Source organism: Hippocampus bargibanti, linkage group LG17, assembly GCF_051943395.1.
Source record: "Hippocampus bargibanti isolate YZ-2025 linkage group LG17, ASM5194339v1, whole genome shotgun sequence".
Taxonomy (NCBI): Eukaryota; Metazoa; Chordata; class Actinopteri; order Syngnathiformes; family Syngnathidae; genus Hippocampus; species Hippocampus bargibanti.
The window spans coordinates 9590248-9608122 of record NC_142750.1 but is presented as its reverse complement, the minus strand read 5'-3'; the positions used below and the strand labels follow the sequence as shown (position 1 = coordinate 9608122).

The window sequence follows — 17875 nt, the reverse complement described above, 5'->3', positions numbered from 1 at the left end:
AATATGTTTGGACAAACAGTTATCATGGTTTCAAAGAACATACCAATGCCTCGGACTTCCTGTGTGCATGTTCTCTCTTTGCCTGTATGGGTTTACTTCAGGTACTCTTGTGGTTTCATTCCACTTTGTTTAAATAAATAAATACATACAGGTGTGGTAGGTTAATTCGCCACACTAAATATGCTCTGCGATTGGTTGACAACGGTTCAGGGTGTACCCCCCCTACTGCTTCGGATTTCACAGCTGGCTCCAGTACGCCCAGCAACCCTTGTGAACAACCGGTTCCGATTACACATGTCCATTTTTCTACTTTCTATTTATTTATTTTTCGCACTTGTGCGAGTTCCTTGGAAGGAAAATGGATAGGGTGAGTGTCGTGGTGATAGACCGTCAAGCAAACATGTGGCCGGACCACTTTTGCGAGACCACGCCCCTGTGGACGTCACAGTGAAACTTGCGTTTCAGGCTGAGCAGAAACGCAACTCCCGAGGACCAGGTAAGAACACTTTTGACAGATTTTAGCGCGCTTTGCAACTACGGATCATTTTTCTCACTTAGTCAAATGCTTCGTGGCATTGACTCAGCATCGTCACTTTATTCTGAAAGGAACGGCTACTGCGGTGTTATAAATTGAGAATGAACGCTCGTGGAGCAGCTTTACTTCGTAAAGGAGATAGCATATAAGCGGTTTTTTGGGGGGGACTTGGGGCGAGTAATAACTAAAAAGCATTTATATTGAGAAGAACACGTGCAAACAAATAGGCGAACCTCAGCAAGTGCCATTTTATTTCCGAAAGGTACAGATCAATTTATGCATTGAAGCTGAAGAATCTTTTATTGTGAAAGTAAACCCCACGAGTGAAAGGATACTTTTGTTTTGAAAGGATGCCGACAAAGACGCGATGAAAATACTTACGATAACGATGCAAGCATGTGTAGCATTTCATACACCACCGCAGCAGGGGTCAGCAGAGCACAAACAGGTGAAGGGCTGCAAGCTCAGCTTTGCGCTTTTTCTGGCCGCTTGATGATTGATATGCCCATGAAGCCCGTATGACAATGTCAGTAAACCAACAGGTTGTGGAATTGCAATTGTGTTGTTGAATGTGTGCATGTTTGTGAGTGAGAGTTTCTGTATGTGTTTTTTTGTGTGACAGTCCATGTTGCTGCGTAGCTCTGCCTCCCCATCTCCGGGTGCCAATCAAATAGGCAACTAGTCATCAGTCATGTGACAGGAAGTAGAGGGCTTCCTATTTGTATGTGAGTTTTGAGGAATTGAGGAATGGGGTGTTGCCTTTGAGCCACTTCCTGTTTCACCTGTTCTTCACCTGAACTAAGGCTAACGTTGACGCTTAGATGTACATTCTGTGCGACAGGAAACAAGATGGCAGAGGCGGCAATGGCGCCTGATTTGTTCACAGAGCAGGAACTCACCTGCTCTATTTGTCTTGACCTCTTCACTGACCCTGTCTCCACACCGTGCGGACACAACTTCTGCCAGGTATATGTGAACAACGCATCCCATTAGTATCACGACTGTTTGGTTGCATGGTAACTGTGAGCGTGTTATATAACCTTGTGCTGACTTAGCATCAGTATATGACGTCAAAGGTTTGTGTATTAGCATCCATGTGTCAGGCGATTGGTTCGTGAACTGCTTAGATCCATTGTGTTTCAAGATTGTTTGGTTAGCATGCTAGCTTCTTAACCCCAATGTTTATACTATCTTTTTTTCCAGGCTTGTATTGGCGGGTACTGGGCATCGACCTCCACCTGCACATGTCCGCTTTGCAAATACGCCTTTGAAGAGCGTCCACAGCTGAGCATCAACAAAGTTTTCGCTGTGATCACGGAGAATTACAAAACATCTCGGTACGGCAAAGCCACCGGACCTAGCGTGTCGTCCAACTCCACCAACCCGTTTGTGAAGACGTCTAATGAGGATGTGGTTTGGTGTGACGTGTGCACGGGGATCAAACAGCCGGCCGTTAGCTCCTGTTTGACATGCACGGCAGCGTATTGCGCCGAACATGTCCAGCCCCATCACAACACACCTTTTTACGCCAAGCATCCTCTCATGGACCCGCAGCAGGCGCTCAGAGGACGCACCTGCACATTACATCACCGCCTATTGGAGGTGAGAGGATGGACAGCAAAACATCCCGACATCCAAGATCATACGTTCTCGCATATTTACAAAGGAAACCGTCAATGATCATTGATAATACCTTATCACCTGTGTAGCGGGACATGGATTTCACAGCTAGGCTTTCAGTGGTGCTATGTCTTAATCAATCCAGACTGAAAAAAAGGGTGGTGTGATTTTCTACAAGTCCACTAGAGGGTACCCTTAGTCAGGAAATAACTGACCGACCTTTCTTGATGTACATTTAGTCTTGAAAAGTCCATCTTGAAAATGGCCTACAGAGTAAATCTGCAATCAAATCCATTTCTTCTCCTCCTCCTTCAGCCATTGTGGGTTGACAAAACTGGTATTAAATCAACAAAACAATGTATTTGCTTATGCAGCTCGCTACTGATACAATGTGCTAGCTCTGGCCAGTATGCGCTTGTCACTAGCGGCTAGTGATACTATGATTTGCTAGTGACTAGCCAATCACAGTTTGCGAAAACTCTGATGTTGAGCAGCGCCTTCGAAATCTGATTGGTTCGAGCAACAGTTTGATCGACACATTTATTTGGTGCGACAGGGCCCGCAGAATTGATTGTAAAGACATCCAGGTCGATTTCTGACCCTGGTAACCAATGATGGCTGAAATGTGATTGGTTAAATGCTTAACAAGGGGAAAAGTAATCAAAGGAAGCTGGAAGATAATTTGATTTTTTTTTTATTATTTAATAAGAATTCATGGACAAAATATAATTAACATCAGTCTGTGATTCAGATATTTTAAGGCCAGCAGAAAATGCTTTGAAGGCCTTGATGGTCCGCCACTGGTAGTCATAATGCTTGAAATGGTGGTGCCTTGACATACATGTAGTGTACTGATACAAGCCGTCTTTTTGTGTGTCAGTAAACTCGGCTAACAATTTGGCTAATGATGAAACAAAGGTCAGAAATAGCCTTACGGTAATTAGCATCTATGTTATGGTACTTCTGTCATTTAAGCATCAGATTGAAGACAAATGGTTACGAAGCATGTTGACGGAGAATACAAAAGTAGTCACAGATATATATTCTTTATCTTCTGCATAGAACCGCTATTAGTGCTGAACTGATGAGCTCTCAGATGAGTTAAGAGGTCTTCAAAGTCCTCCAATGAACAGTCCACCCAGCTGTCTTTTATTGCCCCCTCATTGGCAAAATCAAGGTTTTTATAAAGTCCAATATTTCAAAGAGGATGTGAGTTGGGAGGTACCTCAAAGCACCACTGTACATGATTCTATGCAGTCATATGTGAAGTTGCATGATATTGTTGTGTTGTGATGTGTCGACATTCAGGTGTTCTGTCGGACCTGTCAGCGTTGCATTTGTGCCATCTGTGTACTGGAGGATCACCGAACTCACCAGACTGTGTCAGTCCAGACAGAACGAGTCAGCAAACAGGTACCTCCCCTGCTTTCCACGCACCCCAGCTTCCCGTTCCCTGTCACAATTCAATATGGCGCTGTCTGTATAGAAACACGTGGCGAGGACGGAGCAGGAGATCTTGAACCGGATAAAGGACAAGCAGCTGATCTTGGCTGAGTTGAAAACCAAGATGGACGGTGTCAAGGTCAGTCTGGTCTTTGTTTCCCAAACCACGTTGCAAGCATTGTTCATGTGCTAACGTGTTAGATTAGATTACACTTTATTAGTCTCACAGTGAAATTTACAGTACACAGCAGCAACATTATGAAAGCAAGAGGAATGGAAAGAAAGAAGTACAAAAACAAAATACCGGAGCTGCCGTAAAGACAGCCACTCTCGCAACGCCATCTTCAAGTCAAAACAACAACAAAAAATTAAATAACAAATAATGTGACACAACACAAAAGACACAGACAGTCGATCTTAAACAATTTTTGCACCCACTTTGTTGTATGAAGCAGTTCTAGATGAAAGATGAGAGAATCAAAGCGTCCTTTTCACCAGTGAAGTCACGGTGAAATGTGCACATCTGCTACAAGCTAAATGTTGAAAGGAAACATGAAGCTGTAGCATCCATTGAAGAAAAGAGATTGTCCCACGTAAATCCACCTCAATTCCAAGCCGCGACAGTTCCACATGCGCATCGGCGCTCTGCGCTGACGCTCCTTTCTTCTCATGGCGGACTCCTCAAGCCATGCATCCATACATCCGCAGACTGTCCAGCAGCACCGATCTTTCCGCTGAACAACGCGGGGCATTACAGGCGCAAAAAAAGCACAATCGCCCCAGATCTGTCCAACGATGACAGTCAAATGGCACTGACATTCCTCCCAATCAAAAACGGTGCTGCCAAAAAGGCGCAACCGCTCAGCACAGTCTCCTCCTTGATGAATGTTGTGGCCAAAAATGCTGAAAAACAATCCGTATCCGTTCCACACGAAAAAAAAGGCCCGTGAGAGCACTTGCAGACGGCCGCTTACTCGGACGCCATCTTGGACTTCTTTTAATGACAGACCTACGGCGAGCGAGAGCGCGGGGAAGTGGAAACGTTGCTGGATGAGGCGGCCAGCTCCCTGGACCGCCTCCGAGCACAGGTGGTGGGCGGAGTCCAGCGGCAAATGGGGGCGGTCCTGGCCAGGGGTGAAGGCCAAGTCAGCCTTTTGGCGGCAGAGCTTGGACAGCTGACAGAAAGACGGGCCCAGCTGGAGACTCAAGCTGTCAGTCAGGACCATATTGGATTCTTGCAGGTCATACGGGAACTCGGGCGAGGGTGACGTTGAAGACATCAGATGACCTTTGATCTCTTTGTTCAGAGCTTCTCAGAGGCCACATCGCCATTGGGCTCGGACGAGCCCGTCAACGTGGACGATCTGGACCTCAACCTTTACTTCAACCTAGGTGGAGTCAAGGCAGCGCTGGCTGAAGTCCGAGACAGGATGGAGGACGCAAGGTTGGGGGGCGGCGGCGGCGGGGCCAGAGGATCTGTGGCTTCCCGTGAGCAGCGCCGTCTGACAAGACATCCATCTTGGTGCCTCTTGTTCACATACTGTGTGTTGCAGTGTTGTCAACTGACCAGATGATGGCGGCGGAGAGCACGCTCAATCTCAGAGGAAGCAGCAGCACCTTGAGGAGGAGCCAATGGGCACTGAGAGGTCATCCGATCCGCTTCAACTTCATCTACTTTGCATCTCATTTTTGCATCCAACCACTTTGTTTTTATTGTGAAAGCGAGACTGACGCTGGCTTCCTGTTTCTTTTCAGAGATGAAGAAGATGAAGCCGGTGTCGGGTGCGTACGTCCAACATTCACACTGTGTCATCAGCTTCATCAAAATCATTCGATTCAACGACTAAAAGTGCCTTTATGTTGTGTTGGGGTGACCCAGGTCATAAGAAGGCTCGCGCGTATGCAGGTGAGAACTTTGACTAATGTCATCAGAAGCGTCTTTTCATTAGCATCATTGAAGCTAAACAGCGGTGTGCTAATGCTCTCGTTGGTCTTCAGATGATGTGACTTTGAACCCGATGACGGCTTACCCCTTCCTGATCCTGTCGGACGACAGGAAGCAGGTGAAGCGTGGTGAGAAGCTGCAGTTTTATCGCAACAGTCAGCATCGATTTGACGTATGGTCGTGCATCACAGCCAAGGAAGGATACGCCACTGGACGACACTACTGGGAGGTTTGTTAGTCTGTCACTGAGCCTATATGTGAGTGTGTGACTATGTGTGTGTATATGTGTGTTCGCGAACGCAGGTAATGGTGGGCGAGAACAAAGACTGGAAATTGGGCGTGGCAACCGAGTCTGCGCAGAAGAAGGGCCTGTTTGATATGAGCCCAGCCAATGGATATTTCGCCCTCTGGTGGAGCGGCAGTCAATTGCGAGCACTCACTGCACCGCCACTCACCAAGGTGCTGCCTACCTTCTTTGCCATTGCCCCCAGAACGCTTAAGCTAACAAAATCTGTGCAAAAGGGAAATTCTGCCCACTCGTGGGAGGGAAAAACATTGCCAGAGGTCTGACCAGAGCTTGATCAGAACCCCCCCGCAAGGAAAACCAAAACCCAAACAAATTCAGGAATGGCGCTTCTCGTCCTGAATAAATTTGTGAATGGCAGTGGGAGAATATTCATCGATTAAAGTCATCATTCCTAAATGTTTGGATGTGCTGTGTTCCTATTTGACAGGCTGGTTTAACTCCATGTGCGTGCTTCATTTTCAACTGCTAGGTCAAGGCTCCGCCCAAGTTGCGTCACATGGGTGTATTCCTGGACGTGGAGGCGGGGCAAGTGTCCTTCTTCAATGCCAAGTCGGGTTCCGAGATCTTCAGCTTCAACTGCGGCGAGTTCACTGAGCAAATGTTCCCGCTGCTCGGCACTGGAGACAAAGAGGTGCCACTCATTATCCTCACTTGAGATGTCCACCATCACGGCAGGAACTGCTGCTTCTCGTCTGCGTCATCGTTTCTCTCATCTGGCTATACTGGTCCTCGATAGTTCCATAATATGTCCATTTGCGCTGATTGGAGAGTCAAGAATGCTGCAAGGATTGTCAACGCATTGGCGACTGTTGATTTTTTTTTTTTTTGCTGCATTTTGATATGCTGCACTAGACAGTGGAGTTGTGCGGCAATTGAAAACAACTTTGGCCCCGGTAATCACGTCATTGCTCTTGCATTACAACGAACTGGATCAACGTCATTTTGTGGACCTTCCATCATGACACTTCAACGAATAAATACATTCCAAGCACACTCTTTAGGTTTTCTGTTTCCCTAAAATAAAAATACACTGTGTACATTGACACAAGTAAACGGAAAATTCTAATCCGAAATTGTTTTATGTGTTTTCTGGAGCCCATGTTTGACATGGATTGAAAGAATATGTACGTGGTTATCTAACACACCTGGTTTTGGAGATAATGATCTAAAAAAGCTTGCACAATCTGGATTTTACCATGTGTTGTTACTTGGAATCCATAGCCATGACGTTCAGAGGAAAAATCCACTTGCTGCCTAACCCTTAATTCATAAATTACTCAATATATAGAAAACTTGTTGTTCGTTTTCTCTAACACATCAATTAATCCAAGAATTTGCATCTCTGACGAAAAATAAAAGGGAGTGCAAATTTGTTGACCAGTGAAACCAGTTTACAGAAATGTGCAGAGGAGCTGGAATTTAGGGTTCAAGTGGAACAAAGTCTCAAAAGCATTTCTCTATTATTAAAACATTTGTCGACGGAACGATTACTTTTTTGATGGACGCCAGCAGCTGTTTGTGTGAAACATGTAGCGCCCCCTTGTGGAGTCACCCTTGTGTAGAGTCTGTTGCTGATCTTTGGTGGCAAATGGAAGGCCACGTTTACGTTCTCTAGGTTATTATTATTATTATTATTATTATTATTATTATTATTATTGCCTACGTGTTTTTTTTCACCTTGGATGAACTTTTTTCCCCAAAAAAATTGACATATCAATATCGACGTGAGGGCAATCTGGTCGAGACGTCCCCAAAATGTGACAAACATCGCAAGTACTCGGCAAAACGTAAAAGGAGAAACGTTCATAGTACACTATGTGGCTTGTTATATAATTCACATTGGAAAGGAAATTGCGTGCCATTGGATGGGCCTGTGATATTTTAATGACAAATTCAAAACGAGTCCCCCAAGCCCAAAATGCTTTGCGCACGATGGTGGATGTTTTTACGTAAGGGCGGTCATTGAATCGTTTTTTAAGATGGCGTCAACCACGCCAGATATTATCGAGAACACCATTTTCACAGAAGTATGCTATTCAATTTAGCTGCCCTGGAATATCCTCAAATACTTGCTCCGTAAGTTTGGTTTTTGTACTACTGAGTCATTTAATTTTCTCATTTCCCACACGTCATTCGAACACGTTCGTGGGTTTCCAAGGAATTGCCCTTCTTTTGCAAATAGCGTGAATGGGAGATTGTTTCATTCCATTTTTAATGAGATACAGTAGTTGAGTCATGGGCCAAATACTGCTTTCAAAACAGTAGTAATTTGAGTCATTGGTCAAATAGTGGTTTTGAAATACTGTGCTACTAAAGACAAAATTTATTTGAAATTATTACATCGTCATCTGCCGCAACTTCTTGAGAAGTATTGAACAACTCAATGAGGGCTGCAAGTCACCATTATTTGAATCATCAATTGATGTGTCCTTTTTATAATGAATTTGATCAAACCCTCTCGAAAATTATTCAAGGACTGGGCATGATTGCATATCGATTGGGCAGAAAATGCACACCAAAACAGATCACACATTTTCTGCATCAGTGCGATGCATTATGCGATTTATTTGTTTCTCAACTTTTTCCCATTGATGCAAAGTTACAACAGACTATTGTAACAGTAAAGATGTTATTTTATTATTTTGTTCAAAAATAGCCCCCCTCCCAAAGAATATGAATGGCGTCTGATCTGTCAGTGTTTCACAGGTTTTTGACTTGACTGACAATCGTGGACAGGAAGTGTGCTCACTGATAATGACGATGAAGAGTGAATCACTGTATTGTGAAACCCGAACCGTTCCTCCGAGCATTTTAGATCTTCCACGATTATTATTTCCAAAAGCTGAAATGCGCGCGAATGCGCACGGCGAGCACATTTAAATAGTCACATTTCCATGACTTCAAGTGCTGCATTTAAAATGCATCCAATCAATGCATGCCATTCATAGTACGCCTTATCGCTAAACATTGATTTTGACTCACGTTCGGGCTGCACCCGGAAATAATGTAGATTTACCACCTCGTTCATCGGAACCGCGTTGACGTCACGGGGAGCTGTCGTCACTTCGGCAGAGTTCGTGTTGGGTCCGTGTAATGTGGGCGGAAAAGTCCCCGCGGAACCGCTTCAATAAAAGCGCCAAATGGAAGCTGCAACCCACTCGGTCTTCGTCGTCGTCTTCACCTTGGTCTTGGTCGTTGGGATCGCGCGAGACCCCAAACCGCCGTGACAGACATGCACGCGCACTCAGGTGAGAGCAGATCGCAGCCAGCGCGGCCGCGCCCCCTCGGGGTCACGTGCTCGCTCATGCAATTTTGTCCACCCGACCCTCGTTTGCTCGTTGAACTTTTCCGAGGAGTGTAGGCAGTGTGAGGTGAATCGATAATATTTGTTAACTGTTGTCACGTGAAGCCCTTCGAGACTCGTATGTTATTAAGAACTGTATCAATACAGACCGGGACTGACGGAGTGTGCATTCAGTGGCCAAGAGGGAGGAAGCTGGCTCCAAATTTTGCCTTCAAAGTTAAAGTAGCGTCTCCGACAAGTATCAGGAAGACGTCGCCACGCAGTCAAAGGCAGTATTCATTTTGATTGAGTCCCCCCACCCTGGCTCGTCTGTCACAAATATTAGCGGAGCTGGGTGGAGGGTCACTGACAATGTCAGACAATGACAAAGTTCATTGTCAGTCTGACAATATACTTGGACCTCCCCAGGTGCCCCACAATTGGAATATTTTTCAATTGTCACTTTTTTTGTTTGCATTCAAGGTACGTTTATTGACTTTTTGAAAATAATTAGAAGATTTGTTTAAAAAAAATGAAGGCTGACCATCAGAAAACCTTTATTCGTCTGAAAATGGGGAAATTTGCAGTCCACAGTCGCAATTTGAAAGGGGATGGGGTGGGGGGGGTGAAAGGATAGAAAAACAAGATACAGTAAAGTCTCGTTATATCGATATTCAAGGGAGTCCGAAAAAATATAGATATAACCGGGACTATCGATATATCCGACCCTGTTTGCATGTAATTTTCTCCGTGCGTGCATAGAAATAGTATCGATATAACCGGGACTATCGATATATCCGATATCGATATAACGAGACTTTACTGTATTCTAAGCATTGCAAAATAAAAATGTCAACTGTATACTGTAAATGTGAAAACTCGTTTCATAAAAAAAACTGTACATAGTGCAAGTATCAAGAAAGGCACATTGATATATGTAGCTGTCTATACAGCTACATATATCAAACCGATATTTACAGTACAATTGTCCAGTTGTTTTTATGTATGTATGTGTGTGTGTGTATGTATGTATGTATGTATTTATGTGTGTGTGTGCATGTGTGTGTGTGTGTGTGTGTGTGTGTGTGTGTTAGCGTGTGTGTGTATGTATGTATGTATGTATGTATGTATGTATGTATGTATGTATATGTATGAAAATTGGGACAAATGTATATAAATATATTTATATCCAAGTATAAAATATATAATTTGTACGCATAATTTTAGTTTACATAAAAATCGATGTTGATTCCTGAATTCTTGATAACGTGTCCAAGAGTTTGTTTTGCAGACCCATGATATAGCTGATATACTGGCTTTGAAATTTGAGGGATTCAGGCGACAAACGTCTGTGTGCCGCATTTGTTTGTTGATGTTCGAAATTTTGACCAAATAAAAACCCAACTAAAATTGAACTAGGATGGAAGCATCGATTTATTCATCACTTCAGCCAGCCATGATAGAATCGCTCATTTATGGCGGTGATACTGTGCCAGGTGCAATTCTGATTTTATCCTCTTGGCGTCGCCGTCTCCAAATTCAGCATTCACTTCATTCCATCTTTTTTTTTTTTTTTTTTTTTTTCTCCAGTTTTCCCGCTTCTGTGCTGCATCCTATTCCCAAGGGCAATCCGTCCAGCACCCACTGCCGGCCCTTCATCAGCACTAGAACGAGCCCGCATGTTGGCGGACAAAATCTCCAAAGACGTCCCCACTGCGCTCGCCCAGGTCGACTTTCAAAAATCTTATCTGGCCTCATCAGTTGCACTCCCGCTGACCTCGCCCGCTTTCTGTGCCCCCCTTTCAGGCTTCAACGCTTGACTTCCTGCCGCCGACTGGCGACCTGCAGATGATGGCCACCGCACTCCAGATCCCCCCCGCGCCTGTCCTCAAGCCTCTCTCGCCAAACTTCAACGTGGTCAGCAAACGCGACACTCACACCGTCATGTGTCCCAATTTCTTGGCGACATTGACTATCTTGTTCTTGCCTGTTGCCATGTTCTACAGGACACATGCATGAGTCGCATGGCGGCAGGTGTGCGGATGTTCCAGAGTCTCCTGGGAGGTTTTTCAGAGCGCCTTGGTGGTCTGGACCGCCTTCAGGCCGACTTGCGAGACCTGCTGGCTCACATCGATAAGGTAACGGCTCACGCAAACTGTTGGAATAGGCGCCGCATGCTAACCAACGTGATGTTCGCAGGCCCGAGAGGTGGCCGGGCCCGGCGGCGGTGAAGCCAGCTTGGATGAGGACCCGGACCAATGGGCGGGGCTGGCGGCGCGTCTCCAAGGTGACTATGAGACGCAGGCAGCCGCTCACCTGACACTCACGCAGCTCAGATCCTTCATGCACGACGTCATCCGAAGCCTCCGAGCCATCAGCGGCCTCAGGACGCTAGCACGCTAGAACGCGCCACTTTGGAAGGATGCTGGAATGTTCCGTGCAATAATACTGGGATAATTCCTCTACTGCCACCTGCTGGAGGGACATGCGAGGCACTTTAATCGCCTGAAGCCACCCACGTTGTGGGAGAAGTTGAAGTCAATGATGACAGTGGTGGGCGGGGCGACCAGTCAGCCCCGATGAGGAATGTGATGTGCCAGGACACGCTTCCAAGCTTGCACTGTGCTACGCACGCTCGCCTTACTTGACGCAAGGCACTTATTTATTTATCTATTGCTTTACTTTTCATATTTATGACCTGATCATTCCTATTTATTCTTCATCTTATTTATATTTATTTGGGTGGAACCCTATGGTGGGCTTCAGGCCCTACCATTATTGATGCAACACTCACTGATAACTCCTTAACTCATTCCCTGCCATTCACAAATTTATTCGGGAATTAAAAATATGACATAGAGCGCCATTTACACATTATTCGGGTTTTAGTTTTTCTTGCTCGGGTGCCGATAAATCCCTGGCCAGACCTCTGGCAATGTTTTTTCCCTTCCACGAGGGGACAGCAGTTCCCTTTTTCCATGTTAGCGCTTTGTTCCAGCTTCGGTTGTTGTTAAAGCGCTACATAAATCAATATATATGTATTGCATTGTATTTTGGATAGCCACCCTCATTTCAAGCTCACATAAATCCAGACCCATATAATTTAGGAATTAACTCTTGTTTATGTGGTCCTAAAATTCAATATTCTGTGGGTCCTGGAATTCGAATGACAAATGACCAAAACCTTGGCACTGCGGTGGACACATTTTTGCACATCTGGCAGTGAATGAGTTAATGATCAAATTTTGATCATTGCCTTACCCTTTCGATACCTTGTTGGACTTTAAGCAGAATTTCAACATTTTAACAACAAATGTTTTCCAGTCTGCGCTCATGGAGCATTTTAAAAGGGTTTTCAAGAATATCAAACCCTTACGGCACAGGTGTCAAAGTCAAGGCCAAATCTGGCCCGCGACATCATTTTTTTCGGCCCGCGAAAGCAAATCAAACTTGTTAAATTCCATGATGATTGCTATAATCTGAGCCAAAATTTCATATTTTTGGATGTCAACCACAATAAAAGTCATTATTCTTGACTTCAGATTTAAAAACGAGTTATTCATTAATTAGCTGTGTGCGCTATATGTAATATTTGAAGGGATTTAAACATTCTAATTGGTTCCTCAAATTCATAACGGCCCTCGAGAGGAAACCAAAACTACAATGTGGCCCGCGGCAAAAAATGACTTTGACACCCCTGCCTTACGGCATTCATTCCTGCTGTTGTTTTAAATCACCAAATAAGTCCAGGTTTTGGGGCTGATGAACTTATCTGGTGAAAAACATGTTTTGTAGTACACTTTCAGACAAAATAAAATTCCAACTTTTTGATTGTGATAGCTGACTTTGAAGGTTGGCCATTTGGAGTCTCATTTTTTATGGCGTCAGCTGTTAACGCGCTATATAAATCAATATGTATTGTATGAACTATAGATGATTTTTTTTTGCATTCTACATTGAAATACGTTGAAATTGATATGGTAGATTATTCTCGATGTCACATGAGGAATGTTATCACCTTCCAACGAGATCATCGAGTGCACCCAACCTCAACAACTTCTCTACCACATTCACGTCACACTTATTTCATCGAAATCACCGGTGACGTCTTTAAAGATTGACACTTCCCGTTCTTTCACAATCGGGGCCTTTTATTGGGAACCATGCCGCTCATGACAAGAAGTATCTTGCACACAAAAACACATTTGCGTCTCTTTTGCATAGATGGGAGAGAGACACCTGCACTTTGACCATATTTGTACATCCCATTCGTGCCATCCTAAATTTAGATGGCATTCAGTTCCAGCGTTCCTCGCGCTGCTTGCGACACTCTTTATCTTTATCCTTGCCTTTTTTGCTCTTGTCGGCCGCCGCCTGCAAGACTTTAATGCGCCGCTTGAGCGCGCCGCGGTCGCATGAACTCAGCACACCCAAACCCTGTACGAACCAAAAGAGTATAATTACCGTATTTTCCAGTGTATAAGGCGCACCCAAAAGCCTTGATTTTCTTCCAAAGATGACCTAGCGCCTTATAAGCTGGTGCGCATTATATGTGAAGTCATATTGAGCCACAACAGGTCTCGCAACTACTGTCAGCAGCCACCGACTCCATTCACCCACTACCCCCTCATAGAAGAACTAGTGCGTAACCCAGCCTCTACTGTAGCGCCTTATAATCTGGTGTGTCTTGTATTTGGAAAACTTCTATAGATTTATATATTACATTTGGAAAACTTATTTTATTCATTGAAGGTCCGCCTTATAGTCCGGTGCGCCTGATATGAGGAAAGTTTGAAAATCATTGATGGTGCGCCTTATACACCACAAAACACAGTACTCAAAATACAAGTGAAAAATTTTGCTCTGCGCTCACCTTGAGCTTTCCGCCATCCAACTGGAGCAGCGAGCGTCCGTCTACATGTTCAGCTCGGAATTCGGGAACGTACTGGTCCATGCTCAGTTCCCGCAGCCACTCGCATACCTGCTGGCTCGTCCATGACGTCACCGCGCATGGCAACTCGTCAGTCAGCTAATATACACGCACCCCACACCAGACGTTAATGTCATTGTACGTCAATGTCATCAACTGCAGCTAGCTAGATAGATTGCTAGCTAGACAGCTAGCTAGATAGCTAGCTAGCTGGATAGATAGATAGATAGATAGTTCTGTCTTTCGCTTGCCCAGATCATATTGTGTTTGTGTGCTCGGGGGATGCACTACCTCGTCAGAAGACTGTGACAGTGTTTGGTAAGGGTGCGAGGAGGACATAGAGGAGGACAACTCCACGTGAGGACAAATGGACGAGGACGTCTGAGGAGGCGAAAGGTCCTCGCTCAAAGTTGATTCCTGCAATATGTACAATAAAATATATTTTTTGGTTGGTTCCTCCTTTCTGATCGAGGAGACCTGTTATCACCTTCTATTTGCTTCTGCCCAATCAATTTCCATGTCACACGCATCACCTAATAGAAGGGTAACGAATTCCGGTTCCTCGAAAGCCACATCCTGCCTATTCTTAGATCCCTCCCGACGCCAACGCACCTGATTCAGTAGTTCATCATTGTTTCAGGCCTGATTAGAGCTTACTGATGAACTGATCATGTTATTTGACTTCCTTACCCTCTGTCTTATATCAACTCTGCAATAACAGTTACAAGCTAACAAAATACGTCCAAAGTAGGAAACAAACCCAGGAAGGATGTCTAGCAAGAATCGTGTACCTGAGAACATCAAGTATATACGAACATTGCAGTAACAGTAGTGGATACTGATAGACAGAAAAAGTTGACTCGTAACAGGAAAAATGTGCATGCACCAATGAACGGGAAGGAATAAACAGGAGCACCGAAAGTACAGACCAAATGAACAGGAAGTTTTGACAAGAACCAGGAAGTGTATGTATACCTGTGAGCACGATTCTGGAGGTGTGTGGTCAGTGGCTGGGTGCATTCGGGGTGATCCGGGTGTCGTTCCCCATGAAGAAAACCAGGAAAAGGAGACGAAAGATGTGGACGTTCGCGAAGATGACGATGAACTCTCTCGCCCTTGGAAACGGTCGGACGTGTCCCTGGACGGCATGCCGAGGTCAGTGTGTGTGCATACGTATTTGTGATTGTAAGTGTGTTGGTTGCGGTCAGACTCACCTACCGCCCCCCTCGTTGGCTCGTTTGTCTCTTTTGTCTAGTTTATCCTTCTTCACTCGAAGGTATGAGCGCCGGAGCGTCACTCTGATCACATGACAAAAGCCTCAGTGACATACCATTAATAAGGGGCGGGGTCTACTCATTTCAAAGATGGCCGCCGTGCTCACCCCAAATCCTGGAAACGTCTTTTGGTTTTCTGGTCCATCAGTACCGGAAGACGTTCGGCAGGACTGGACTCTCGACTGGAGTCGGACACCAGCACTGATGTGTGCGCACAGACAGACACACACACACACAAAGTCATATCAAGCGTATGTGTGCATTTGTTTGCGTGTGTGTACCTTCGCTGTCCGGCCTCTTGCTCCTTCGAGTGTAAATGGGCGAGACTTCAGAGGAGGCGGGGCAGGACTTGGAAAGTAAGGCCGCAGGCGTGGCCGACGCCTCTTGAGATGTGTCATTGGTGAGTTGATGATAGCGTCCCCGTGGGGCCGTAGTCAATGACAAGCCAGCATCATCCGGTAAGCGACGCACCTGAGAAATAGCAGTAAGTCAGCATTTTTGTCCACGACATTCATCAAGACTGTGCTGTGCGGTTGCGCCTTTTCGGCAGCACGAATATGCCGGCACCGTTTTTGATTGGGAGGAATGTCCGTACCATTTGACTGTCGCGGCTTGGAAGTGAAGTGGATTTACGTGGGACAGGAGATGTGAGACAATCTCTTTTTGGATGATACAGCTTTGTGTTTGCTTTCAACATTTAGCTTGTAGCAGACGTGCACATTCCACCATGACGTCCCTTATTCACTGGTGAAAAGGAGGCTTTGAACCTCTCCTCTTTCATCGAGAAGTGCTTCATACACCGAAAAGGGTGCAGAAAGTGCTTAAGACTGAATGACAGTGTCTTGGTATTGTCATATTATTTTGTTATTTTGTTTTGTTCTTTTGACTTCAAGATGGCGCCGCAAGAGTGGCTGCCTTGGCTGTATTTTGTTTTTCTACTTCTTCCTTTCCTTTCCTCTTCCTTTCATAACTTTGCAGCAGTGAAATGTACATTTCTCCTCTGCGAGATTAATAAAGGCTAATCCAATCAAATCCAAGTAGCGGATGTTTTTTTCCCCATATTTTGAATGGTGACATATGAGTGATCTACCAGCGACGTGTCAAAGGTGAAAGGCGAGCTTCGTGCCGACAGCAGCAAATCGGGGGAAGGAGCAGAGCCCCGCGTTGTCACTTGGAGAGGAGAGTGGACAGAGAACGTTGCATTGTTCTGCCGGCACACATACACAAATTGGTCAGGTGTTATCACGTCACATGGTCCACTTGACACAGGTGGATGTGGGTGTTAGCACCTGTTTCCTTTCCAGACCGTCATCGCCGTTGTCGTCATTGGAGCTGACGCTGTCATGGCAACGGGAGCGAGAGGGGCGGTGCCTGCGACTCATCTGTGCCCGCCCCTTTTGAATGCTATTGTCCAGCAGCTCTGTCTCAGGAATCACCGAATTCAACTCTGACACAGGCACACACCAACACGCATACCTGATGTCGTCATGTCGCATGACATGATTAAAAGTTGACTTTAGCATTAGAGGTTAGTACTTGTTACATACCAAACACGTTGTCACCGTCGTCCAGGCCGGCGGACATGATTTAGCATTTTCTGAAAACACAGTTAACACACACACACGGGCGGACAGAAGGAATAGTCAGGACAAGATGACTCAGCTGTTTAGGATGGGCTAGAGGAGGGAGTGCTCGAGATAGGCAGATAGAGTCACAGGAAGGTGAGTGGGAGATAGAGTGAAAGAATGAGAGAGAGATACAGACATTGAGAATAAGGGAGAGAAAAAGAGCAAGGCTAACTGCCCCCAGATGACATGACAGGAAGCGGTGACATCATCATATGTTCAACAAGCACAAGCGCATTCACACACCTGATTCCCTGGTATACTCCAATAGTGTCATGCAGAGATGAAGAGGAGCAGGAAGAAGATGATGATGATAAAGCTGATGATGATGAGGCGGGTGGACCCTTACGTCATGACACTTCTGCGCTGGACCCCGTCTGCCGGCTGGAGGCGGGAAAAGTGCTGCCTCATGCACGCAGCATCAGCACCATCGCGGGCACGAGCACCGTCTGACTCGCACACGCGTGCGCACAAATAAGGAGCGTACCATTTCGAAGGAGTCTGGTGGAAGGCCTTAATGAAGAATAAATGTTGCAAATGTGAAATGCTGGGTCGATTCTGAACCGAAATCTTCAAGAGTTAAATGATGTTAGTTTTATCTTGTGTAGTCTTTATTTTGTATTTACTTGACGTAATCTATTATTATTATTATTATTATTATTATTATTATTATTATTATTATTATTATTATTATTATTATTATTATTATTATTAGACTTTCTTTTCGAGATTACTGTCTGTTTTGATGGGCAGCGGTGACGTGTCAGTTGAGGACAAACAGGTGCCGCTGCGGGAAGAGCAACTTTCTACCGCTAGATGGAGCCATTGAAGCGTCAACATTGGAGTAGTGAGCAGGAAGTGCTCTTAAGTTTTTTATTGCCGACTCGGTTAACATTACGTGTATTTTGTTGAT

At 45.2% G+C, this 17875-nt stretch overlaps 3 protein-coding genes across 8 annotated transcripts; 2 read left to right on the top strand and 1 right to left on the bottom strand.

The window, feature by feature from the left end:
• Window positions 1-359: 359 nt before the first annotated feature.
• On the top strand, window positions 360-6923 carry btr30 (bloodthirsty-related gene family, member 30). Of its 3 annotated transcripts, XM_089019327.1 has the most exons (14): window positions 360-496; window positions 1158-1260; window positions 1377-1501; window positions 1739-2137; window positions 3464-3568; window positions 3642-3737; window positions 4606-4839; window positions 4906-5086; window positions 5152-5244; window positions 5354-5380; window positions 5478-5504; window positions 5597-5772; window positions 5847-6002; window positions 6320-6923. In XM_089019327.1, exons 3-14 carry the CDS (start codon window positions 1385-1387, stop codon window positions 6503-6505), a joined length of 1797 nt encoding a protein of 598 aa, XP_088875453.1. In that variant the 5' UTR covers window positions 360-496; window positions 1158-1260; window positions 1377-1384; the 3' UTR covers window positions 6506-6923. The 3 variants fall into 3 exon arrangements, with proteins under 3 accessions (XP_088875453.1, XP_088875455.1, XP_088875454.1); XM_089019329.1 differs by lacking the exon at window positions 1158-1260 and having other exon boundaries at window positions 417-496; XM_089019328.1 differs by lacking the exon at window positions 360-496 and having other exon boundaries at window positions 1158-1256.
• A 909-nt stretch (window positions 6924-7832) lies between these two features.
• Window positions 7833-12961, top strand: csf3b (colony stimulating factor 3 (granulocyte) b). 3 transcript variants are annotated; one of them, XM_089019275.1, is made up of 5 exons: window positions 7833-7926; window positions 10724-10860; window positions 10940-11050; window positions 11140-11271; window positions 11333-12961. In XM_089019275.1, exons 2-5 carry the CDS (start codon window positions 10813-10815, stop codon window positions 11534-11536), a joined length of 495 nt encoding a protein of 164 aa, XP_088875401.1. In that variant the 5' UTR covers window positions 7833-7926; window positions 10724-10812; the 3' UTR covers window positions 11537-12961. The 3 variants fall into 3 exon arrangements, with proteins under 3 accessions (XP_088875401.1, XP_088875399.1, XP_088875402.1); XM_089019273.1 differs by lacking the exon at window positions 7833-7926 and adding an exon at window positions 8424-9098; XM_089019276.1 differs by lacking the exon at window positions 7833-7926 and adding an exon at window positions 9120-9616.
• Window positions 12962-13263: 302 nt separating this feature from the next.
• Window positions 13264-17457, bottom strand: samd14 (sterile alpha motif domain containing 14). Of its 2 annotated transcripts, none has more exons than XM_089019268.1 (11): window positions 17312-17457; window positions 16885-16934; window positions 16627-16784; window positions 16428-16544; window positions 15619-15808; window positions 15445-15538; window positions 15278-15361; window positions 15039-15201; window positions 14355-14480; window positions 14007-14162; window positions 13264-13570 (listed from the first exon to the last, which is right to left on the bottom strand). In XM_089019268.1, exons 2-11 carry the CDS (start codon window positions 16919-16921, stop codon window positions 13430-13432), a joined length of 1266 nt encoding a protein of 421 aa, XP_088875394.1. In that variant the 5' UTR covers window positions 16922-16934; window positions 17312-17457; the 3' UTR covers window positions 13264-13429. The 2 variants fall into 2 exon arrangements, with proteins under 2 accessions (XP_088875394.1, XP_088875393.1); XM_089019267.1 differs by having other exon boundaries at window positions 17209-17445.
• Window positions 17458-17875: the final 418 nt, after the last annotated feature.

Coding starts and splice junctions, on each gene's coding strand:
- btr30 (XM_089019327.1), top strand. CDS start 1,385: ATGGCAGAGGCGGCAATGGCGCCTGATTTGTTCACAGAGCAGGAACTC. Junction 4,840..4,905: donor ACCATATTGGATTCTTGCAG/GTCATACGGGAA, acceptor CTCTTTGTTCAG/AGCTTCTCAGAGGCCACATC. Junction 5,245..5,353: donor GAGCCAATGGGCACTGAGAG/GTCATCCGATCC, acceptor GTTTCTTTTCAG/AGATGAAGAAGATGAAGCCG.
- csf3b (XM_089019273.1), top strand. Junction 11,051..11,139: donor TCTCGCCAAACTTCAACGTG/GTCAGCAAACGC, acceptor CATGTTCTACAG/GACACATGCATGAGTCGCAT. Junction 11,272..11,332: donor TGCTGGCTCACATCGATAAG/GTAACGGCTCAC, acceptor TGATGTTCGCAG/GCCCGAGAGGTGGCCGGGCC.
- samd14 (XM_089019268.1), bottom strand. CDS start 16,921: ATGTCCGCCGGCCTGGACGACGGTGACAACGTGTTTG. Junction 16,785..16,884: donor CGACGGTGACAACGTGTTTG/GTATGTAACAAG, acceptor TGCCTGTGTCAG/AGTTGAATTCGGTGATTCCT. Junction 14,481..15,038: donor CTCCAGAATCGTGCTCACAG/GTATACATACAC, acceptor TACATATTGCAG/GAATCAACTTTGAGCGAGGA.